Here is a 25,724-nt window from a genome sequence, read left to right as displayed (position 1 = left end):
ACACATCTGTTCAGGAAGAGTTACATACAGTGGAAGATCAGGATAAGGGTCCATATGACCTCAAATAGGGTATTGGAGGAATGGGCTGCTTGTTATTCCTCAGTCCAGATACCTCTTTCCTACATAATCTTTGGAAATGGGAAATTGTTGGGGGAGAATCTAGAATTAGGTGGGAGTGAATCAGAGGGAATAAAAGGGAATAACAATAGGTACTTGGTAGAATGAATATAAAGAGTGGTTTCTCATATAAAGAAGCAAAGCAAAGACTTCTGAGCTTTCAGAATAATGCAAGAGTTCCCCCATCCTTCCTGATCTTCTTCACTTTCCTCCTATAGAATTCCAAAGTTGTTTCTGTAGTTTCCTAATGTCCCTCATAGACCCTGATGGAGATTTGATATGACTTTTTCTCCTCTTCATCCAGTTCTGGATATTTCCTGTATCTCCTGCAGCATCTGGTCAGCCTGCAGGATAAGCAGCAGCCGAAGATGCAATAGCAGCGGCAGCTGAACATCTGGGACCAGATGGACCAGCCCCAGCTACATGTCAGGAAGGACACCAGCCCATCCCAGGGCTTAAGGGAGCGCATCCACAAGGGCAAGAAGTCCCAGGTTTGCAGCGTGTCAGGGAGAACTTGAGGGCAGCGGGCTTGGAGGATACAAATCACCAGGATCACCAGCAACAGAAATAGGAAAGGTGCCCCTACACCCACCAGCACAGTCCAGCCTGCCAGGGAAAGCCCAAGCACTGCCACTGGGGCTAGGAAAAAGCAGATGATCAGGTAGAAGATGGCGAACCAACGGTAGGTGGCCGTGATATTCCCCAGGCCCCTGGCAAGACGGATCGGCAGGCGCATGAACGGGACTGGGTACCACAGAAGAACTCCAGACAAGTTGAAGAAGAAATGGCACAGGGCAATCTGAAATCAAACAGAGTAAACATGATGAGATCTCATGGAGACACACTGGGAGCCAATCAGGGAGAGGGAAGGGAAATAAGGAGGCAGGTATTGGGGAGAAGGGAAAGATCAGAGGCACCAGAGAAATTATCCATGACTATTTACACTGTGGGCTCATCAATTTTAAGAGCCAGGAGGGAAAGCAGCAGTCAGCTGGGCCAGTCTGTTTAGTTTTGTAAGAATACAGCTGGCTGGTATGGGGGCAGACAGCATCAGACCCAAAGGCAGGGAGACTTGGGGTGGAAGCCTCTCTTAGCTTCACTTTGTTCATCAGAAGTGAGCAATAGAGCCTATTCCCTGGGTTACTGTGGACGTCTAATGAGATCATGTTGTCAAGAGCTTGGGAACCTTTCATGCACCCTACAGGTAAAAGTCCTATTATGGCCTTGTGGAAAAAACAAGCCATCTAAATGGGAGTCTGAAAATCTAGCTACAATCTAAGTCAACAAGCATTGATTAAGTGCCTTGTAGATGCAAAGTCCCATGCAAAGGGAGAGCTCCTAACCACCATTCTACTTTTCTGAACTCTTGCCTCATAACCTTGACCTTCAGGAAAACCTTTGTGTTATTTACAAAAGGAGAACCAGACGATCTCAAAGATCCTTCTAATCCTTAAATCCTATGAAAATGGGCCTTTTTGCAAAAGGCCATGCAGCAAGGACCAAAATGCAAGGAAGAACTTGAATCCCAGATTACAAATGAAACCAAATTGACAATTTAAACCACCTTTGCTGAGTTCCAAAAGAACGATTTCAAAAACAATCTAGATAATTAACACATTGCTCTAAATTCCAGAAGCAATGAGACTTTTATTGTAATTGTTTTCCAAATCAGTTTTGGAATTCACGCTTTAAAAAATTAATTCAGTGGCGGCCCTCTTTGTGGTGGCCAGAAACTGGAAACTACGTGGATGCCCATCAATTGGAGAATGGCTGAATAAGTTGTGGTATATGAAGGTTATGGAATATTATTGTTCTGTAAGAAATGAACAGCAGGATGAATACAGAGAGTCCTGGAGAGACTTACATCAACTGATGCTGAGTGAAATGAGCCGGACCAGGAGATCATTATACACTTCAACAACAATACTGTATGATGATCAATTCTGATGGACGTGGCCCTTTTCAACAACGAGATGAACCAAATCAGTCCCAATAGAGCAGTAATGAACTGAACCAACTACACCCAGCGAAAGAACTCTGGGAGATGACTATGAACCAATACATGGAATTCCCAGTCCCTCTGTTTTTGTCCACTTGCATTTTGGATTTCCTTCACAGGCTAATTGCACACTATTTCAAAGTCCGATTCTTTTTGTGCAGCAAAACAACTGTTTGGTCATGTATACATATATTGTATTTAATTTATACTCTAACTATATAATTTAATTTAACATGTATTGGTAAACCTGCCATCTGGGGCGCAGGAGGAGGGAAAAAATTAAAACAAAAGGTTTGGCAATTGTCAATGTTGTAAAATTACCCGTGCATATATCTGGTAAATAAAAACCATAAAAATAAAAATAATTAATTCCATTGCCTTATGATGCTTTGACTCTACTCCTCCCCCTGGCCTCCACTCACTCCTTTGTCGCCTTTCTCCTACCCAGACATCCCCTGGCCTGCCTGCACACCAGCAGGTGCCACTGGTCTCCCTTGCCAGGAGCGGAGGGAAGAAGGGAGACAGTTACCTGGTGAGGCAATATTCACCCTGGAGAATGCTAAGGGCACCTCCATCCTGCCATGTCTGGGCTGCAAATCTCAACCTTGATCCCTCTTTCCCCTTGTTTGTCATGGGATCATTCCCTGAGTCCTTCTCTAGGCAATCTTGTGTTCACCTTCTCCTATCCATTCCTAATGACATCACCAGATTTTCATTTTTTTGTGACCTGCAAAATAATGCTGCCTTTCCTCTGGTAAATACTATTGGGGTGACAATGGGCAAGTCACTTAATTTCAATATTTACAAAATGAAGGGAAATTGGAAAGAATCATTTCTGAAAGCCCTTCCCTCTCCAGATCCACACTCCAGATCCAAAGCACCTCCTGGTTGGTCCTTGGCTCAAATGCATCATCCCTGAATGCTTTTCCTAAATCAAACCTCCAGTATCTTTGTACTTTTTGATCCGATACTTGTTGCCTTTCTAATGCATGAAGGATAAAACCAAAATCCTTGGTACAGTTTTCAGGGCCCTCTAGAACCTGATCCTCACCTGCCTTTTTAGCATCACCTTCAGCTGCTTCTAACCATCTAGTATCTAACAATCCTGTCCTCATCATTCATACTATCACTATCCCTGCCATCATCACCATGCCAGCTTCAATGCAATCTTCAAAGATGCTCGTTCATTTGCCATATTCCCGGGACCTTTGTTCCCCACCTTCCTGCTCTCAGAATGCCTTTCCTCCACCTTTCTGCCCAAATGGATCCTCAGAATCCCTCAAAGCTTCTCTCCCCCAGGAAACCAAAGGTCGCCTCTCCCTCCCCTGCACACAGAGCTTGGATCTATACCAGTCACCTAGCAAGTAACAGCTGAGATTCAAACTCACAACTTCAAATAAGTCAGACATTATTTGCACCTTTTCTTGTTTTCTGACTCAGAGGAGGGCAAAGGGGGGAAGTTATCCATACCATATTATTTGGGTGCCAGGGAACGGATAGGAGATGGGGAATGAAACTTTACCACCCTAATTTGTTTATTAAGACACAAGCTGAAGATATCTGGTCATTATTTAGGAAATTCAGCTTCTGAGAACAAGAGCTAGGGATGGCTCTGTTTGGAGGCAGCTGAGACCTCGGCAGTGACCAGTGTCCCTTTGGGATTTGGAGCATCTTTCAAGAAAGACCCTGGGGTGCTTATTGGAAGGATGGAATGGGAAGCTGAGGAAAGATCAGAAAGTCCCAAGTGCACATTCTGACCTGGAGGGAACCTTCCAAAGTGCTTTCAGGGCTGGCCAGAGCAACCAGGATGGCCGTGGTGGTGGTGCCGATGTTGGAGCCCAGGGTCAGGGGATAAGTTCTCTCCAGGCTGATCACTCCGATACCTAAGAGGGAGGAAAAACACACAGGTTCAATCTTGGCTGGGAATGACCGAGCATGTCAAGACCAACTGTAAAAATGGATACATGGAACATGTGAAAAGGGAAATGGAGGAGGAAGGGAAGACTCACCATCCAGAGAAGTGATGGTAGATGTGACCACAGAGCTGCTCTGCCCAACAATTGTAATCCCAGCTCCAACAAGAATGGCGAGGTAGCCCGTCAGCCAAGCAAAAGGAAAAGGAAAATCTGGGGAAAAGGAGAAAGAAAGGCCCAATTTGTCCACTTGTCCTGGCCAGCATTTCATATCCAATGCTATAGATTTCTCTAAAGGGAAGTCCTGGAACATTCCTTTTACTAAAATTTACTAAATTTTCTAAATCATTCTAAATCTTTTGGCAGACACAGTTCAAAGGGTAACTAAAAAGCCATCAGCAGAAAGTTCCCGGGGAGGAGGAGAGTGCCTTGGGAGTTCCCAGCAGACATCCTAAAAACTATGTTCATGCTCTTCTTGGAAGAAATTGGATGTTTATAAAAAGTGCTGAGCCCAGTGCCTAGCACACTAGAAAAATGTTTTTCTCTTTCCTCCATTGTTCCCACAGCTGGCTCCCAAATCCACCCAAAATGCCCATATCTGCACCTGAATTGTGTTTCTTAGTGAGGGAAGTAGAAGGGAGATTGGAAGGTTTCAACCTTTATCACCATCTTAATTCATGACAACCTAGCTAGGGAAAGAGTTCAATCAGGAGTAATTGTTTTCCGCAAGCTAGGAGCTTCATTTTTTGCTTGGGTTGGGAGAGAGAAGGGAAGGATTTCTACATTTGCTCTGCTTTCTAGGGGATAGGGAAAGGAATGTGTACTGTGATTTCTTTGCTATAGGGTACTCTTTAGATGGAAAAAACTCCCCTTTCCAATGCAAGCTGAAAGATTTTTCTCTAACTCATCAATTTAGAGATGTCCAGAGCTGTGGGAACTCTCCAAGACCGGTTTGATAATGCAAATTCAGAACCAAAGAGATCACACCGGTTCCCAGGATTGGTGATGGGAAAGGAGAGATGCTGAGTGGAGGCAAGAGTCCGGAGGAGCTTGGATTGTGGACCTCAAGGAACATAAGAGGAGGAGAGCTAGCAGCTATCACTTTTCACTAAGACTCTGCCCACAGAAAGGCCCAAGGAGAGTGGAAGTTCTACCTGTATTGATGGTCTTCTTAATCACTGTAGCAATTTGTCTCTTGAGCACAGAGTTCAGGACCTTGACCATCAGGATCAAACAGGTGCACAGGACCAGCAAGGAGAGGGCCAGAAGAATGAGTCCAATGCTCTGATCAGAGAGACCGACATCCACAAGTGCGTGTTTGCCTGTGGGAACCAGAGCAGCCACCCGTCATCATCTTTCTCTTCCTCGTCATAACTTAACCCAGATACAGAGCATTCTACAGAGTACAAACTCTTACAAAAAGTGGTTGTAATTCACAGGTTTATCCAATTCCCCCCCAAAAAAGATCTCAAGAGATATTTAAATTAAACATAAATAACATTTAGCCCTGGGACCTTGCTTTAGAGCAAGGGTTCCAAACAGACTTATGACTCATGGCTTACAAAAAGCCATTTTTGATTCCTAAAAAGGCTTAAAATGTGAGGGCATGAGGGTTAACTGCCAGAAGATTTCCTACTCACACTTTGCAATGTTCTGTTTATATGTTGTGTTCATGAGGGTCCAGGTCGTGTTCCCATTGGTCCAGCAGAAGCTGGGAGAGGTACAATTTTCTGGTGAGGGAACGGTAACGTTGCTAAAAGTCTAGATGACGATACAGAGGGGGAAAAAAGTTACAGAAAATGTCATTTTGGGAAATTGGATTTTACTGCACTGAAGACATGTCCCACTGGCCAAAGAATCCCCATTTTCCCCCTCTTCTCTACCCGACCTTACCCATAATCTTTAGAAAAGCCCTTCAGTCTTTGTGAATGAATCATAGAAAATCTAAACTCCAGAATCTGGGTTACTTTGGAGGCCGAATTGCCCTCAGACTGAGCATTATTACCCTAGAATGGGGACCTGAGCTTGTTTTAGCTCTGTCTTAGAAAAGCATTCTGCTCCATAGAGTCTGAAGTAGAACTAAGACAAGGTGACTAGAGCTTTGGTATAGGGCACTAAATTTATAGAAATCCAGCAGCACTTGCAGTCCCTCAACATCACAGGGGAAAACCAAGGATTCTCACTCCTCCACCTATTTCCTTTGAATAGTTTTCTGATACTTACCACATATTTTGCTGTTTTACACCAAGTCTTTATCAGGCTCTTGTTTTGGGCTGCCTCATTTCCTGTAGCAATTTCATTCTTGACTATTTTATCCAGCTGGGAAAGCAACAGACATGAGGAAAAGAGTTAGCCTGTTCCTTAGTTGAGATTTGTGACTGAAAAGTTAAATTAATTACTATCCTAGGGGCTCCAATGAACAGAAGAGAAAACCAGGATGTGTGTAAAAAGGAGACACAGACTGGTCTCATTTCCCCGATGGCCTCACTTCTACATGTGACTGTCTCATCTTAGCTTGGACAGGATCAGTCCTTTTCTATTTTGCCCTATTCTAGGGGCCCAATAACAACAGCAACTTGAAGCCTTGAAAGGGCTCCCATTTGATCATCATTTCCCCCAGTCCCTGGTCCACAGTAGGTGATTAATAAATGCTTTTTGGTCATGAGACATCCCTTGGGAAAGAGCTCCACTTTGGCCATAAGAATGGCAAAGCATAGGAAGAAGCAAAATGGTTTTCCAGGAGACAGGCCCATCACACTTATCAAAAGGATAAAAGATAACACAGAGGCCAACAAAGCAATCATCGGGCCCCAGATGGCAGAATCGGGGTGCTGAAGAACACAACTGCCAATGTGGAGGGCCAAGCAAGCCCTTTAGCTCCACTCCCTCAAATAAAATGGAGCAGTCAGAGCAAGGAAAGGAATGTCTAACTAGCACTACAGTTTGGGGGAAGAGACTTAGAGCTCTGCTTTCATGGGAACCTAGTCCACCAGTGGCACCATTTCAGCTTGAATTTAAAATCAGAGGGAGTCTTGATGCCCACCTGGATAATGAGTTTTGTGAAGGGATTTATGATGACTTTCAGGAGTTCAGGGACATTTTGCCCACTCTTGCTAATAAAGATTTTCATGATGGCATCGGTGAGATGGTAGAGGTAGCCTGTGATCATCTCCACGGGCAGCAGCACCAGCACTGACAACCAATTAAAGAAATCGTGGACAGTCGCTCCAGCAAAAGCCCTAAAGCAGGGAGAAAACACAAAGCAATTAATGTGACGATATTGTCTTGTCATTTTCATTAAGAGCCTACTATGTGCAGAATGAGGAAGCATGATATGAACATAATGAGAAAGACTTCCTTGAAAATTAGGAAGATTTTTTTCAGGTCTCCTAATGTTTCAGGTCCATGAGCAAGTCACTTAATACATTCAGTGACCTAACCCACTTGTAGAGTTGCCCAAACAGCTTCAACACTGGTGGGTTCCCACTGTGGAAATTTCCCTACCATATGGGGGGGGAAGAGAGAGCAGGGATGGAGAGTAGGAAAGAAAAAGACTTTGATCTGTACTCAGAGTTTACCAGTTCATTTTCTGGCCATGGACAGCATTTTTCATTATGAGTCCTTTGGCACTGTCCAAAGGGGACATTGTCTTGAATCATTGTATTGATCACAGTAACAAAGTTTTTCACGGTTAATTATCCTTACAGCATTGCTGTTACTGTACACAATCATCTCCCAGCTCTTATTTCACTTTGGATTCATTCATGAAGGCCTTGCCATAGTTTTTTTTTTCACACTGAAATTACCCCCCCCCATCCTTTCTTATGGCACATTAGTATTCCATCACAATAATATGCCATAAACATAGTGTCTGAGGCCAGATTTTAACTATTCTTCCTAATCCTAGCATTGTAATATTGCAGCAACATGAAATCATGTATCAATTTAAGAATGTAACTTAACTGAGTTATTTGAATTGCTCTGAGTACTTAGTTATTCGACACTCTAAAAGAACCATTGGAAGAGCAAGATCTAGACTTCCAGCCAAGATAGTGGAGAGGAGGCACACATCTGCTTAAGCTCCGCATTTTCTCTCAGAATTTACTTCATGATAAGCCTCGGAATTAATGCTTGACTTGAAAACAAAACACAAATAATCACCAATAGAAGACATCCTTGAAATTTGCCAGAAAAGGTTTGTGTTTGTTCAAGGGCGGGGACAAACAGATTGGGCACAGACTGAGGGAAGGCAGCAAGAGTGGGGCAGCTCACACTGTGAAGACCAGAGGGGGGAGAGGTGCAATCTCTGCCATTTCTGCAGAATGACCTTTACCACAGTGCGGATATTCTGTCTTGGCAGCAAGCCAGGATCAGCAGGGAAGCTGTAAACACAGGAGATAAAGACTAAAACCCCAAAAAGCTAGGGTCTCTCGGGACCTGGCCACCCCCAACCAGAGTGTCTCAGCATGGTCGCAGAGCCTCAGAGTCTAAGAGAACAGACGCAGCACAGCCATTGCTGTCCTGTTAGTGCCTTGCTGCTGTCTCCCACAGTCTGTAGAGAAAGCCCAGTAACACCATCCAGCACCATCCCCCACCCAAAACAGACCATTTGTTTTTCTTGTCAGTTTGTTTTCTTTGATTCTGCTCTGACAAAATGAACAAAAAATTTCAAAGGGCTCTAACCACTGATAGCTTCTATATGGATAAGGAGAAGACTTTAAACCTTGAAGAGACTAAAAACAGACTGTCTCTAGAGAAATCCCCAAAGGGGGATATGATCTGCTCCTCAATAAACAAAACTGTCATATAAGATATCAAAAAGGCTCTCACAAGAGAACTAGAAGAGAAATGGGAAAAGGAAAGGGAAGCTTGGCAAGAGAGTCTGGAGAAGTTATCCCATGTATTTAAAGATAGAGTGGATAAAGAAAATAAATCCTTGAGAAACAAAATTAGTGCATTGGAAAAGGTAAACAACTCTAAGGAAAACAGAATTAGTGAGTTGGAAAAAGAAAATAGCTCTCTAATAAATAAAATTGGGGAAATGGAAAAAATTCCATAGAATAAACAACTCACTTAAAACTCAATTGGACAATTACAAAAAGATATTTAAAAGTGAGTGAAGAAAATACATCATTGAAAATCAGAATCGAACAAATAGAAGTGAATAACTCGAGGAGACAAAGAATCAGTCAAGCAAAACCAAAAAAAAAAAAATGAAACAATGGAAAAGTGAAGTACCTTCTTGGGAATACAACAGACCTGAAAAATAGATCTAGGAGAGAAAATCTGAGGATAATTGGACTCCCTGAAAAATATGATGAAAAAAAAGAACCTGGACACTATTTTCCAGGAAATTATCAAAGAGAATTGCCCAGAAGTTATAGAAACAGAGGGTAAAGTAGACATTGAAAGAATTCATCGATCACCTACTGAAAGGGACCCTAAAATCAAAATGCCAAGAAATACAGTGGCCAAGTTCAAGAACCATCAGAAAAAGGAAAAAATATTGCAAGAAGGCAGAAAAAAATCAATTCAAATGTGTAGAAGATAAGTAAGATGATTATCTAGAGTAAAGATCCTCAACTTTATTAAATATAGTTACTGTAGTGATGAAAAAAATATGACTAGCAAAGAAATAAGAAAACTTCCTACCTGTGGAAGTCATTTCTGTCTCCAGCCTGAATGAGGGCCACAATAGTATTGGTCACTGAAGTCCCAATATTGGCTCCCATGATGATGGGAATGGCTGCCTTTACTGTCAGCACTGTCAAAGGAAAAAGGTAAATGAAAAAAGTTAGGGAAATTCACAGGGAAAAAGCTTCAACAAGCTAAGGAATCAACTTAACAAAAAGTTAGAAAAGCTATGAAGTCCAATCATGAACAAGAAGAGGAATCCTTTCTACAAGGTCTCCAACAAGTTGGTCATTCAATCTTTGAAGATCTGTGTGGTGAAGAACAACTCACTACAGCTGCAACCAGGTACCCAAAAATCTAAGTAGGGCAGGGCAACTGGAGCTTTACTCATAGCAAGAAAACTAGACCACTGGAAGCAATGTTGGTATATGTGGGCATGGCTGGGATAGTGGCTGTAGCAACAGCTCCATCCCAAGATTGGAAGGATAGAAAATCGGGGAAATGACTCTGGAGCACATAGGGAATAATTTCACAGTTCTATAATTTGGACTGAAATTCTTTCAAGAGATCCAGGTTGGCCTAGGCACTGGGGCAATGGGGGAGAGGGGAACCTGCTGACTCACATGAAGAGGATACCAGGCTGACAATGATGGATGTAGACGTGCTGGAACTCTGCACCAGGACTGTTACCAGCATACCAATCATCAAGCCAGCCACAGGGTTGTTCAACACTGAACCATCATGGAAAATCTTCTCAGACATTTTTTCTGCAAAGATAATGGAAAAGTTAAAATTATATATGGTCATTTAGGGAGTTCTGGGCCACAGACCTAAGTTAGAGGCCCCTGTTTGGGAAGGAGGCATGAAGAAGAGTCACTGGCTGCTGAGGAAGGCAATGTGGCAGAGGACAGTGAGGGCTGAATTTGCTTAGATTAGTGCTTGATACATAAATGATCTAGAAATGCTTATTCCCTTTCATGATATGGGTTATTAGGAGAGAGAGAGAGAGAGAGAGAGAGGGGGGGGGGGAGGGGAGGGGGAGGGAGGGAGAGGGGGGGAAGGGGAAAGGGGAGAAAAAGGGGAAGGGGAGAGAGAGAGGGGGGAAGAGGGGGAGAGGGGGAGAGAGGAGAGAGAGATTGACCTAAGATTCCGATCTATCATCAAATTCTTCCACAAAGATTTTTGATCCCTAATCCTAACATGTCTTCTTTCAAAGACTAGAGTGAAAGTAGGGAAGAGAGAAGAGAGAAGGGGAAAAAGAATGAAGAAGCATCTATGTCTCTGGAGTGGAAGAAAAGATGAGACAGCTTGGCCAGGAAGAGTTTAAGAAAGGGGAGATTACTTGGGTTGAGTTGGCCAGTTGTTTGGCTACATGCTGAACCAAAATCAACTCTTAAGCTACAAAAGCCACGCAGAAACTTTTAATCTGTGCTGATATCGCTTCTCATACCTCCAACCAGTTGGAAAGCGGTGCTGAGAACATCCAAGGAACATCCAAAGAAGTAGAGAAATCCCAGGAGGAGGATCCCTTTCCCGACCCCTCTGAAGACAGCAATTATTTTCCCTGTGGTGTCTCTCTCTGCAAAAACAAAGAACAAGTGAATAAGCTTTTATTCAACACCTACTATGTGCCAGCCCCTGTGCTAAGGGCTATACAAATATTGCTTTATTCATTATATGCATGTATGTATAGCTTGCTCTTGTGCAGGTGCATACACACAGAGGATCTGGAATTCTCTGGAATCTTTTCCCATCTCTTTCTAGCCAGGAGAAGGCAGGCTGGGGTTTTCCTTTTGTTAAGTAGTTTTTGGCCCCCAAATGTTCCCCATTATGCTAGCCACCCTTAGGAGGTTCAGCTCTTAGCTGCTGTTAGTCCTGCCCCAGTTCTTCTCTATAGCCCAACAATACTACCTGCCTCATCTTCCCGAGTTCAAATTGGATCTCAGAGGCTTACTAGTTGTATGACCCTGGGCAAGTCAATTCTTCCTTATCTCACTTCCTTATCTATAAACCGGGTTACTACAGAAAATGGCAAAGCATTCTAATCTCTTAGTCAAGGAAACTCTAGAGAGAACTGAACAACAACAGAATGGGAGCTGGCATTACCTGACCACTTAATCCCAGAGTCTCTTAAGTCAGGAACATCCTGTAGGTCTTGGTCCCCCACTGGCTCTTCCATCATTGGGTTTTCAGTCTCTGGCTCTTCCATCAATAAGATATCACAGAAAGATGACAGAACTTCTATCTTATTTATAGGAGAATAGGCATTATCTGCTAAAGAAAACAACAAACCATCAGGAATAACGTCCATTTGCCCAGGGGAGGAGTGGAAGATGGAAATATCATGAGAGAACAGTACTTACTTCTGGGGGTTCTTTTATCTTCCTTTATCTTTTCCAGATATACTGGATCTTCAGTGCTCTTCTTAGAATCACAGTGGGAGTTTTCCAATTCAGAAAGAGGTGGAGTTGCCATTGTCTGAGTTAAAAAAATTTAAAACAAAATATGCACCAACTGGATTTTAAATCGCCATGGAACTCAGTATAATTAGTCACGCAACAATATCATCAACAAAACATAACAAAACCAAAAAACAAAAAATAAATTCTAGAACTCATTAAAAACAATCAAACAAACAAAGGGGGCCATTTTGTAAATTTAAAACTTTTCATTTTCATCCATACATCCTTCTTTGCTATTAAATCATATCCCTTCTCCCTGCATTCATTCTTTCTCTCCTCCTGCCTCAACTTCATAATAAATCACTTTTTTTGAGGCTGGGATTAAGTGACTTGCCCAGGGTCACACAGCTAGGAAGTATTAAGTGTCTGAGACCACATTTGAACTCAGGTCCTCCTGAATTCAAGGCTGGTGCTCTATCCACTGTGCCATCTAGCTGCCCCTTCATAATCACTAATCCTGGTCTTAGTCATTGCCCTCCTGGATTTCTCTATTCTTCCTCATTAATATCTAAATTGTAGGTGTCACATTCAAATGTCATTTTACGGATGAGGGAACTGAGGCTGCTCAAAGAGTTGCAATGTCTTCCAGATGGGAAATAGCAGATCTTCTACCTCCACAGCCAGTCCCATCCCTACTCCTAACTTCTACTCCCTCTGGCCATCCTTGTCATCAACACTGCATTAAAATTTTGGATCCTTTCTCTGTTGGCATAAATTAGCCCACTGCCCTCACCTACAGAAACCTGGAGCTTCTGCACCCTTCTAACACCCAAGGGGATCAATCCTTCCCATGTGCATATTCCCCTATAAAAACTGCCTCCACATAAGTCTGATAATTGACCCACATCAAAGCCCCACAGCTACTGAAAAGTGATAGCTCTATGAATCTCCAGTTTTCAATTCAGAAAAACACCCTCCTTCCTGGGAGAGCAAGCAGCCAGCCATCCCTTTCCCCACAAGCACTCAGAGCCTCCCTCCTTTTCTGGTGGGAAACCCTTTGAGATCCTTTTGGGTGTGGGCACCATCTGTCTAATGGGCAGCACAGAGAAGAGTTATATGGGTGCCTGTACTTCTTTAATCTCAAGACCTAAGAATCAAAAGCTGAAATCTAGTGATTAAAAAAGGAGGTAGGGAGGTGCCACAGTGGATTGAATCCTGGGCCTGGAGTCAGGAAGGCAACTTCCTGAATTCAAATGTAGTTCCAAACACCAGCTTTGTGACCTTGGGCAAGTCACTTAATGCTGTTTGCCTCACATTCCTCATCCCCAGGGATGGCCGAGGCTGGCTAGGGGCAGCGGAAGGAGATCGCCAACTCAGCCAGCGAAGGGCCAGTCCCAGCCCAAGCTTACCTGCTGTTTGCTGGATCTCTGTCCAAGGTGCTTAAAGTGGTCCCGACGTGGCTGGGATGGGAGGGGGCTTCCCGGACTGCACGGCGCAGGACAGGGCTGGCAGGGCAGAGAGGGCCAGCAGCCCAGGGAAGAGGCCCACAGGCTCTCACGCCCTCATTCTCGGTCACCAAGGTCCCTTCTCTTTCCAAGCCTTAGCCCGGCCAGAGGAGCCGGAAGCCTGATTCGGCCCCCTGAGAGTTGTGCAGACCTCGGTGCCAGTCTCCCCGGAGGCACAGGAACATTCCTTCTGAAGTAGGGAAGGAGACGCCAAAGGATCTTCTTCTTCTGCTCTGACTTCATCCACCTGGAGGACCGCTTTTTATACCTCCAATGGGAAGGAGTGGGTGGGAAGGCTGGCTGATTGGGGCCCTCTGGACAAAAGCCGACACCTTTTACCACCTCAGGCTCCTGTTCTCACGTTCTAGAACCTCCCACCCACCATCAGCCCATTTCCAAGTGAATGTTTTCTTCAGGTTTTCATTCATTTTGCAGAAAGAAATGCAAACTAGGGAGAAGCAGAGCAGGGGGTCCAGTGCATTAAAAGGTTTATGTGTAATGAGGATCCATTGGTCTTTATTGGAGTTCAATCAAGAATTCCAAGACTTTGGGCTGATCACTTGGTTCACCCTTCACTTCAGTATCTTTTTCACTCAAGGCACATCACTGAACTTCCTAGTGGCCCACACCATTGTCTAACTATCCAAGTTGAAGAGGTGTCAAGTAGCCTTGGTGGGCAAGTCCTTCATCCTCCATTCCCTTTATTGATGAGTTCACAGGTCTAGTCCCAAAACAGCCTTCCAAACAACCCAAACAAAACCAGACTAGGAAAAGAAATGCTGCACCTAGATAGAAAACTATATCATATTGCTTGTCATCTTGGATAGGGGGGAAGGAGAAAAATAGTTAGCTCAAAATCTTATAAAAGTGAATTTTGAAAATTATCTTTACATGTCATTGGTATTAGAATCCTTACTAAGTGCTAAGTCAGTACTTAACAATTCTCTAGTTCAGAGTTCACACCTTTTATTAAAAGGAGTTTAGGACTTTAGACTTCTGAAAGGAGTTTGCAACTTTGAAGGAATTAACACCTTTAAAGAAGCTAGTTCATTGATTTTGTAAGGCGTTCCCACAAGCCCATTTCTGGGAGGATAAATGGAGCCAAGAGTCAGGAAGAAGGATTGGTGATTCTCCTGTGGTTTTGATGGGGACACTTGGACAAGAGCAGATTCATCAAGGAATCTAATCTAAAGGAAAAGACTGTTCATGGAGATTCACAACTAGGATTGACTTCCGGGAAACCCACAATCCCACTTTCTTGGAGGCAGAGTCTGATTCATTCCCACATCTATCTTCCATCTGGCTGGAGGCTACAGAAGCCTCCCAAGAAACCTGCTCCCAGGGAAAAGGATTTTCAGAAAAGAAACCTCCTCCCAGAGAAGAACTATAATTGAGAGACAACAGAGCACTACACATTGAAAAAAATAAAATACTATGGGGGAAAAGGAGGTTGGAGAGGGAATCCAGAGTTGCCACAGAAGTATCTTCCCAGGTTCTATGGGACCTCTTTTATATGTTCTAATCCCTTAAGTATGGACTTCCCAGCTCAGAGCTGCTGCTGGGACTGCTGGCACTATCCATTACTTCCATGCCAATTCCTCTTTTACTTCAGGGCACAAGTCTGAAAGGACCAAACTGTCCTAGTCAGGAGAGGCTTCCCTTCACCTCAAGGAGTTGCAGGAATCTATCATCTTCCAATCACATCCCCAGTGATAAACCAGAAAGCCCTCTTTGGACCTGATCTGCACCCACTGTCCTTCCAGATTGCTCCTCCAGACCAAGAAATGTGGACTCCAACATTCAAAAGGACATTGGTGACATTGGCTCAATTAGTGAAGAGAACCTAAGATCTACAATTTACTTTGAGATTGAGAGAATTTGATTGAGTCCTATTATTGTTCTATTGGAAGACTTGACTTCTAATAATTATGTAGTACTTGTCTTAACACTTCAATAACAATTTCAGAGAGAAGTTGAAGGAGAGGAAGGATGAGCAGGTGAGGTGAAGTGTCAACCAACTACTCAATCAACAACCTTTCCTTTAAACACCATCCTTTTCAGATGGGAAATTATTCCCATCTGAAACAGGGAAAGTATCCCTGTTTATAGTTAGGAAAAATGAAACCCAGAGAAATAACTCTTATTATTAGTTACAATTTATGTAGCCCTGTATGAAGCACTTTACAGACATGTACGATCTCATTTAATTCTCACAACAAGCTCAAGTAATAATTGCTCTTGTTATGTCCACTTTACACATGAAGAAACTGAGGCTGAAATAGATTGTGGCCAACCTAGAGTCACATAGCTAAGTAAGTATCTAAGATAGGATTTGAACTCAGGAATTCCTGAATCCAAGTCTAGCACACTTATTTCTCAACCCAAGCTATTGTGTAACTATTGGAAAGCCTAGAATGTAAAGAAAAATGTAGCTTTTTGATATACACTTCTAGAAAACAATAGAATTAGTAAATCTAAGCTATAGGGAGAAAAACTTTGGCTTAGTTTTAAAAAGGAAAGAAAGAAAAGAAAAGAAAGAGAAGGAAGGGGGGAGGGAGGGAGGGAGGGAGGAAGGAAGGAAGGAAGGAAGGAAGGAAGGAAGGAAGGAAGGAAGGAAGGAAGGAAGGAAGGAAGGAAGGAAGGAAGGAAGAAAGAAAGAAAGCAGAAGGGAGGGAGGGAGGAAGGAAGAGAGGAAGGAAGGAAGGAAGGAAGGAAGGAAGGAAGGAAGGAAGGAAGAAGGAAGGAAGGAAGGAAGGAAGGAAGGAAGGAAGGAAGGAAGGAAGGAAGGAAGGAAGGAAGGAAGGAAGGAAGGAAGGAAGGAAGGAAGAAAGGAAGAAAGGAAGAAAGGAAGAAAGGAAGAAAGGAAGAAAGGAAGAAAGAAAGAAAGAAAGAAGAAAGAAAGAAAGAAAGAAAGAAAGAAAGAAAGAAAGAAAGAAAGAAAGAAAGAAAGAAAGAAAGAAAGAAAGAAAGAAAGAAAGAAAGAAAGAAAGCAGAAGGGAGGGAGGGAGGAAGGGAGGGAGGGAGGAAGGAAGAGAGGAAGAGAGGAAGAGAGGAAGAGAGGAAGAGAGGAAGAGAGGAAGAGAGGAAGAGAGGAAGAGAGGAAGAGAGGAAGAGAGGAAGAGAGGAAGAAAGGAAGAAAGGAAGAAAGAAAGGAAAGAAGGAAGGAAGGAAGAAGAAAGGAAGGAAGGAAGGAAGGAAGGAAGGAAGAAAGGAAGGAAGGAAGGAAGGAAGGAAGGAAGGAAGGAAGGAAGGAAGGAAGGAAGGAAGGAAGGAAGGAAGGAAGGAAGGAAGGAAGGAAGGAAGGAAGGAAGGAAGGAAGGAAGGAAGGAAGGAAGGAAGGAAGGAAGGAAGGAAGGAAGGAAGGAAGGAAGGAAGGAAGGAAGGAAGGAAGAAAGAAAGAAAGAAAGAAAGAAAAGAAAGAAAGAAAGAAAGAAAGAAAGAAAGAAAGAAAGAAAGAAAGAAAGAAAGAAAGAAAGAAAGAATTTTCTTTCTTTGGCTGGGGCAGTTGGGGTTAATTAACTTAGGGTCACACAGCTAAGAAGTGTTAAGTGTCTGAGGTCACATTTGAACTCAGGTCCTCCTGACTTCAGGACTACTGCTCTATCCACTGTACCACCTAGCTGCCCCTTAAAAATGAATTTTCTAACAATTAAAGGTATGCATAAATGAAATGGCATGCTTTGTAAAATAGTGAGTTTCCCATTATCACAAGTATTCAATCAAAGGCTCAAAGAGCAACTTTAAAAGATGTTAAAAAAAGGGAACTTCTTAATTTTATTTTTGTCATAGACACCTTTAATATAGTTTTTAATTTAAATTATTTAATATTTTTTATTTTTCCCCAGTTACACTTAAAACAATTTTTTACATTTGTTTTTAAAACTTTTAATTCTAGATTCTCTCCTTTATCCTCATCCCTGGCCCCCATTAAGAAAGTAAAAGAAATTATGCAAAACATTTCCATAAAAGTCATATCATGAAAGAAAACATACATCCCTCCACCATCTTGAAAAGAAAACATGAAGAAAAACAAGTTTAAAAAAAGAGGGAGAGAGTGTATGCTTCAAGTGGTATTCAGACACAATCAGTTCTTTTTCTGGATACAGATATATTTTTTCAATATAAATCCTGCAAAGTAGTTGTGGATCATTTGTATGACTGGGAATAGCAAAGTCATTCACATCTAATCATCCTAGAAGTCTGCTATTATTTCAGGGCATTTCACTTTGTTTGAGTTTGTGGAGGACTTTCCAGTTTTTTCTGAAAGCATCCTGCTCATCATTTACCATAGAGCAATAATATTCTATCATAATCACATATCACAATTTATTCAGTCATTCCCCAACTGAAGGGCATTCCCTCAGTTTTGAGTGTTTTTGCTCTGAGAAAAGAGCTGCTAAAAATATTTTGTAGGACCTATAGTCTCTTTTCTTTCTTAAACAATTTTGTTCACGATTCATGCCTACAAGTGGTATTGCTAGGTTAAAGTATATATATGATTTTATAGCCCGTTGGGCAAGGTTCATATTTTAAAAAAAAAGATTCTTACAGGGACAAGATGACTTATGTTTCTCCCAGCTCTGAAATTCTATGATTCTAGTAGTGATGTAACCCTGCTTTCTCTGATGCCTCAGTTACTTGCAGGGATCACAGTAGCTTAGCACTTGATAGGTGCTTGACAAATATAGTTGAATGAATAAAGAAAGAATTAATAAATCTCTTTACATTTAGCACTGGCCCCAAGAAAGAAATGAAAATGTTCTCATAGTTTTATACTTGTTACCTTTAACTGATTTCAATTCAACAAAGAGTTACTTAAACATAAGTGCAAAACCCTCTATCAGACACTGGGAAAACCAAAGTAAAATGACAAATGAAAGTAAATGAAAGTAAAATGAAATGAAAGTAAAAAGGCCTTCACTCAATGAGTTTCCATTCTACTGAAATTCTGCTATGAATTTTGACTTTAAAAAAAAACAAGCTTTTCTATTCCTTCACTTAAAGTAGCCACACATTTCACCACTAATTTTCCTCCAGCAGTTCTTACTCTGGGTCTGTGAATTTTTAAAATAAAATAAATTATTGGGTCACTGCCTTTTAATGTAATTGATTTTTCTTGTAATTCTATGTGTTCTATTATATATATTTTCAAATATTCTTCGGAAAAAAATCCATACATTGCCCCAAAGGTCCATAAAACACAAAATGATTAAGAATGGCTGATTCAAGGGGAAGCAAGGTGACAAAGTACAGTCAAGAGGACATGAGTTCAAATCTTATCTGAGATAATTCCTAGAATGCTAGAGGAAAAAGGAGAGAGAAGAGGAAACCAAGTAGTTGTCCAAGTAGTAGGACAGGGGCCATGCTAAGGAAGCCAAGGGCAAGTCACTCCCTCCCTATTGCCCCCCAAATATCCAAAACAAACAAAAAAGAATCACAATTCTAGGTAAGGTATTTTTGGAGAAAGACACTAGCCTAGAAGGCAAAAGAACACAATTCGGATTTTAGCTCTGCTACATACCATGGGACCTCATGCAGTTTTTCATCTGTGGTGCTCAGTTTCTTCATTTATAGAATCAGAGGACTGGACAAGATCTATGAAGTTCCTCCCTTCCTTTTTTTTCTTTCCTTCCTTCTTTCCATCTCTCTCTTTTTTCTTTCTTTTAGGAGTAAACAGGATCATCTGTAAAGCCCCTTCCTTCCTTCTCTCTCTATCTCTCCTTTTTTTCCCCTTCATTCTTTCTCTCAACATAATTCATAAAACAATGTGTATTAAAAATAAATAAACTTTTAAAAGTAATGATATGTCAGTATAATTACTCCAGGTTTGGCTGTCTGTTAACTAAAATGGAGATGTTTGAATTCCTGTTCATCTATAATAAAGGATAAGTCATGATCAAAATAGTAAGGAGGAAAAAAAAAAGGAAGATACTATATCATCTCTGAAGTTCCTTTCTTCTTTATTTTCTTTCCTGTCTTCCTCCCTCCACACCAGAGAGTTATCCTATCTCACTCAGATTGGAAGTGTAACAACCACTCACTCTTCACCTGAGCCTGTTGGCCCTCCCTGGGCAGCCTGGTGGTTTCCCACGTGTGTGGAGGCTCATCCTATTGATGCCAGACTTAGTGGAAACACCTGATGGGCTCATTAACTTTGTAACATCTTAGAACTTCAGGGCTCCAAGAATCCACCAGCCTCAGCTCCCTGGGAGCAAGGATTACACGTGTCAACCAACAAATACAGCTAGAGTTCCTCCTCCCTCTAACAATCTAGGAGTGTTCTTCCTCCTGAGACGAGCTTGACAATTCTCTCATTTCAACTCCTTTTTGGATCTAAAAATGTCTTATTCGCTTCTTCCTTGATCACATGACATTATTTTTCATATTGAGGAAGAGAACTTCCTATTTCCTCTAAATATCAATGTCTGTGCACCTTTAAAACTACATTTAAGACAACTCATGTCAAAAATTACAGTCCTTCAGGGATATCTGATCATGGAACTCTAAGAGAAAAAAATAGTCAAATAACCTCTGCGATTCAGTCTTTTGAATTAGTTCAAGAACAATCTGTCCTTCTGAAAATATGTCAAAGCACACCAAGTACAAAGATCACATGACCAATCCAAATGGAAAAAAAGACATAGAAAGTGTAAAGGAGAGCCAAGAGGCACTAAATTTCTGTATTTATAGTATGCTTATGAACAAGTTTAAAAGATAGTACAAAAAATGAACAGGAGAAGAAAATGGCAAAGCACTCCCATATCTCTGCCAAGAAAATCCCAAATAGAGTGATGGAGAGTAGAGATACACCTTACAAAGTCACAGTAACAAAATAGGTGTTTTCTATTGTTTACCCCACAATTACATTGGGAGTTTTCTTCAAACTTTATTAGTAAAGTTGTTTATAATACATTTTCATTGGTGGTCTGTCCTATAAAAGATTCCATATATGTTTATCAATTGTTTAAGAATATACACACGGTGCAATATTGAAGCATCTATTTTCTTTTTTTTCTTTTTTTTTGCACCCAAAATTCATCAATATTTATTTCTTTTTTTATTAATAATTTTTATTATATATATATATTTATAATATTATCCCTTGTATTCATTTTTCCAAATTATCCCCCCCTACCTCTATTCCCTACCCCCGATGACAGGCAATCCCATACATTTTACATGTGTTACAATATAGTCTAGGTACAATACATGTGTGTGAATATCATTTTCTTGTTGCACAATAAACATTAGAATCCGAAGGTACATGCAATCTGGGCAGACAGATATTAGTGCTAACAATTTACATTCACTTCCCAGTGTTTCTTCTCTGGGTGTAGCTACCTCTGTCCATCATTGATCAACTGGAAGTGAGTTGGCTCTTCTCTATGTTGAAGATTTCCACTTCCATCAGAATACATCCTCATACAGTATTGTTGTTGAAGTGTACAGTGATCTTCTGGTTCTGCTCGTTTCACTCAGCATCAGTTGATTTAAGTCTCTCCAACCCTCTCTGTATTCCTCCTGCTGGTCATTTCTTACAGAGCAATAATATTCCATAACCTTCATATACCACAATTTACCCAACCATTCTCCAACTGATGGACATCCACTCAGCTTCCAATTTCTAGCTACTACAAAAAGAGCTGCCACAAACATTTTGGCACATATATGTCTCTTTCCGCTCTTTAGTATTTCTTTGGGATATAAGCCCAATAGTAGCGCAAAGCAGCTATTTTCTTAATGCTTGAATAATTTGCATATAAAGTCATGATTTATCTTCTCTTAACCATCAGATATTGTGTTTTTTGAAATTTAATTTTAAAGTTTTCTGAAGTTTCATTTAGCGTAATAAGTTTTCATAACATACATAATTTTGTAACCCAGAATCTTGAAATGTATCAATAAAGATGAAAAAAAAGAACACATTTTACTCTATCCTACAACACAGGCTTTTCTCCTATCCTTAAAAATTATTTCTAGAAAAACTTATTTATTCAAAATATTTCAATTACAAGAAGGACTTAAAATGGGTTAAATAAATTATCCATATCCAGAGAAACAACCATGGACACCGAATGTGGATTGAAGCATAGTATTTTCACTTTTTTTCCCAGAGTCTGGGGTTAAGTGACGTGCTCAGGGTCACACAGCTAGGAAGTGTAAAGTGTCTGAGAACAGATTTGAACTCGGATCCTCCTGAATTCAGGGCTGGTGCTCTATCCACTGCGCCACCTAGCTGCCCTGTATTTTCACATTTTTATTTGTCCCTTTGCCTTTTCTTTTTCATGTTTTTTTCTATCTCTGATTTTGATTGTACAGTGTTACAAATATGGAAATGTATTTGGAAGTATGGTACATGTAAACAAAAAAGAAAGAAAGAAAGTAAAAAGGAGTTGGCTAGGAACTTTTCCTATGTACACATTCTAATAAGCAAAAAGAATGTCAGTGATTGCTGAAAAATTTTTTTAATAAAATTATTGTAAACATGACAAAATTTACAATATATAATACAGATGTTCTTGTTTATATTGAGTATAAATTTAGATATAAGACATTTACTAATTAAATATTTCTTTCCAAAGGTAGCAATATAAAACCAGAATCATAAAAGTAATTTACTATCCAATGAAAACCTATACAATTTCCTGACTATTCATGTGTTTAGGAAGAGTTATTTAAAGTGCAAGATCAGGCTAAGGCTCCCTATGACCTCAAATAGGTGACATGGGATTTGAGGAATGCTTGTTCTTCCTCAGTCCAGGTGCCCCTTTCCTTCACACTCTTTGGAAATGGGAAATTGTTGGGAGAGAGCAGTGAGCTGGAATTAGGTGGGAGGGAATCAGAGATTCAGAAAAGAGTATGTATTTGGCAAAATGAATATAAAAAGTCGTCTCTCTTATAAAGAGGCAAACTGGAGACTTCTGAGCTGCCAGAATAACGCAAGGGTTCTCCCATCCTTCCTGGTCTTCTGAGCTTTCCTTCTGTGTCTGGATACCTGGCTTGGAATTCCATAGTTGTTTCTGCAGTTTCCTCAAGTCCCTCATGGCCCCTGAGGGGGATTTTACATGACTTTTCCTGATCTTCCTCCATTTCTGGACATTTCTTGTGTCTCTTGCAGCATCCGTTCAGCTTGCAGCATGACCAGCAGCTGAGGATCCCTTTTCCAACCCCTCTGAAGACAGCAATTATTTTTCCTGTGGTGTCTCTTTCTGCAAAAACAAAGAGGAAGTGAATAAGCTTTTATTCAACACCTACTATGTGTCAGCCCCTTGCTAAGGGCTATACAAATATTGCTTTGTTTATTGTATGCATGTATGTATAGCTTGCTCTTGGGCAGGTGCACACACACACACACACACACACACAAAGAGAATCTGGCATTTTCGGGAATCTTGTCCCATCTCCTTCTGGCCAGGAAAAGGCAGGCTGGGGTTTTCCTTTTGTAAAAAAGTTTTTGGCCCCCAAATGTTCCCCATGATGCTAGCAACCCTTAGGAAGTTCAGTTCTTAGCTGCTGTTAGTCCTGCCCCAGTTCTTCTCTATAGCCTAACAATGCTACCTGCCTCATCTTCCTGAATTAATATCAAATCTCACATGCTTACTAAGAGTATGACCCTGGGCAAGTCAATTCTTTCTTAGCTCATTTCCTTATTGATAAACAGGGTCACTACAGAAAAGGGTAAAGCATTCTAGGCTCTCAGTAAAGAGAACTGAAAAATAACAGAAGGGGAGCTGGTGTTACCTGGCCACTTGATCCCTGAGTCCCTAAAGTCAGGAATATCCTGTAGGTTTTGCTCCACCACTGGCTCTTCCATCACTAGGTCTTTAACCTTTGGCTCTTCCATCAATGCAATTTCACAAAAAGATGACAGAACTTCTATCTTACTTATAGGAGAATGTGCATTATCTGCCAAAAAAAGTAAAAACCCATCAGGAATAAGGTCTATTTCCCCAGGGGAGGAGTGGAAGATGGCAATGTCATGAGAGAACAGTACTCACTGCTAGGGCTTCCTTTTTCTTCCTTTATCTTCTCCAGATACAGTGGATTTTCAGTGCTCTTCTTAGCATCAGAGTGGGAGTTTTCCAATTGAGATAGAGGTGGAGTTGCCATGGTCTGAATTAATAAAATTTAAAACAAAATATGCACCAACTGGATTTTGCATCAGGACAATTAGTCACACAACAATAGCACCAAAAAAAAAAATATAAGATGTTCTAAAACTCATTAAAAACAAACAAGCAAAGGGTGAACTCATGGGGCCATTTTGTGAATTTCAAACTTTTCATTTTCATCCATACATCCGGCTTTGCTATTAAATCGTATCCCTTCTCCCTGCATTCATTCTTTCTCTCCTCCTGCCTCAATTTCATAATAAATCACACACAGCTAGTAAGTGTTAAGTGTCTGAAACCACATTTGAACTCAGGTCATCCTGAATTCAAGGCTGGTGCTCTATCCACTGTGCCACCTAGCTGCCCCTTCATAATAAATCAGTAATCCTGGTCTTAGTCATTGCCCTCCTGGATTTCTCTACTCTTCCTCATTAATATCTAAATTATAGGTGTCACATTCAAATGTCATGTTACAGATGAGGGAACTGAGGCTGCTCAAGGCGTCCCAATGTCTTCCAGATGGAAAATAGTAGATCTTCTGCCCCCACAGCCAGTCCCATTCTTATTCCTAACTTCTACTCCCTCTGGCCATCCTTGTCATCAACACAGCATTAAAATTTTGGATCACTTTCTCTATTATAATTAACCTATTGCCCTCACCTCCTGAAGGCTGCAGCTTCTAACACCCAAGGGGATCTACCCTTCCCATGTGCCTATTCCCCTATAAAAACTGCCCATAAGCCTGATAATTGGCCCACATGATTGCCCCACAGCTACTGAAAAGTGATAGCTCTATGACTCCATTTTATTTTCGTGCTGAGGCAATTGGGACTAAAGGACTTGCCCAGGGTCACACAGGTAGGAAGTGTTAAGTGTCTGAGGTCAGATTTGAACTCAGATCCTCTTGATTTCAGGGCTGGTGCTCGGATCCACTGAGCCTCCTAGCTGCCATTCTTCCATTCAGGAAAAAAACCCTCCTTCCAGGGAGAGCAAATAGCCAACCATCCCTTCCCCACAAACCCTGATCCCCCCTCAGGATAACCTTGTGAAATCCCTGGGAATCTGGGCTGTGGGCACACTCTGCCCACTCAATAGACAGCAGAGAGAACTATGTGGATGTCTAATAAATAGCCTGTGCTGTTTTAATCTCAAGACCTAAAGAATCAAAAGCTGAAATTTAGTGATTAGTGAAAACTGATTAGTGAAAACCCCAATTGCCTCAGGGGAAAAAAAAGAAATCTGGTGATTAAAAAAGAGGTAGGGAGGTGCCACAGTGGATTGAATGCTATGCCTGGAGTAAGAAAGCCAACTTCCTGAATTCAAATGTCACTTAATGCTGTTTGCCTCAGTTTCCTCCTCGGTAAATTGAGCTGGAAAAGGAAACCGAACACCACCCTGCAGTAGTTTTACCACAAAACCCACAAATGGGTGAAAGAACGCTCAGATCGGACAGAAAACGACTGGGCTAAAATTTTTAAACCTCCCTTTGTGCTCCCCAGAAATACTAGAGGATACCCCGTACCTCTTCGGCCTGAAAGAAGTAGAGCTTTATGGAGAAGAAAAAAAGTAGAGCGAAACTTTGGATGACTGTTAGAGAAAGGAAAAGCTTTGTCCCGCACCCCAGGTCTCCAGGAGGAAGCAGTGCTTTCCTTTCTCCGGGGCGAACGCCGGCAGGGACGGCCCAGGCTGCCTTGGGGCAGCGGAAGGAGAGCCAAACTCGGCCCAAGCTTACCTGCACTCCACGGGATCTGTGGCCGCGGTGCTTCAAGCGTCGCCGACGTGCGCTGAGACGCGAGCGGGCAGCCCAGGTAAGGGGCACAAGGGGTCTCAAGCTCTCGTTCTCGGTCACCAGGGTCCCTCCTCTTTCCAAGCCTTAGCCCGGCCAGAGGAGCCAGGAGCCCGATTCGGCCCCCTGAGAGTTGTGGAGACCTCGGTGCGAGTTTCCCCGGAGGCCCAGGAACGTTCCTTCAGAAGAAGGGAAGGAGACGCCAAAGGAGCTTCGTCTTCTTCTCTGGCTTCATCCACCTGGAGGACCGCTTTTT

At 41.7% G+C, this 25,724-nt stretch overlaps 1 protein-coding gene across 1 annotated transcript; it reads right to left on the bottom strand.

The window, feature by feature from the left end:
- LOC141545779 (sodium-dependent phosphate transport protein 2B-like) lies at positions 1 to 25,724 on the bottom strand. Its single transcript, XM_074273037.1, has 13 exons — positions 25,415 to 25,724; positions 23,569 to 23,683; positions 23,312 to 23,476; positions 11,114 to 11,242; positions 10,287 to 10,430; positions 9,682 to 9,793; positions 7,073 to 7,268; positions 6,253 to 6,348; positions 5,670 to 5,790; positions 5,184 to 5,351; positions 4,126 to 4,242; positions 3,875 to 3,999; positions 1 to 916 (listed from the first exon to the last, which is right to left on the bottom strand). Exons 2-13 carry the CDS (start codon positions 23,678 to 23,680, stop codon positions 362 to 364), a joined length of 2,040 nt encoding a protein of 679 aa, XP_074129138.1. The 5' UTR covers positions 23,681 to 23,683; positions 25,415 to 25,724; the 3' UTR covers positions 1 to 361.

The sequence above is a fragment of the Sminthopsis crassicaudata genome, chromosome 6, assembly GCF_048593235.1.
Source record: "Sminthopsis crassicaudata isolate SCR6 chromosome 6, ASM4859323v1, whole genome shotgun sequence".
NCBI lineage: Eukaryota > Metazoa > Chordata > Mammalia > Dasyuromorphia > Dasyuridae > Sminthopsis > Sminthopsis crassicaudata.
The sequence above is the reverse complement of the archived record's forward strand: the minus strand, read 5'-3'. Positions and strand labels throughout refer to the sequence as shown.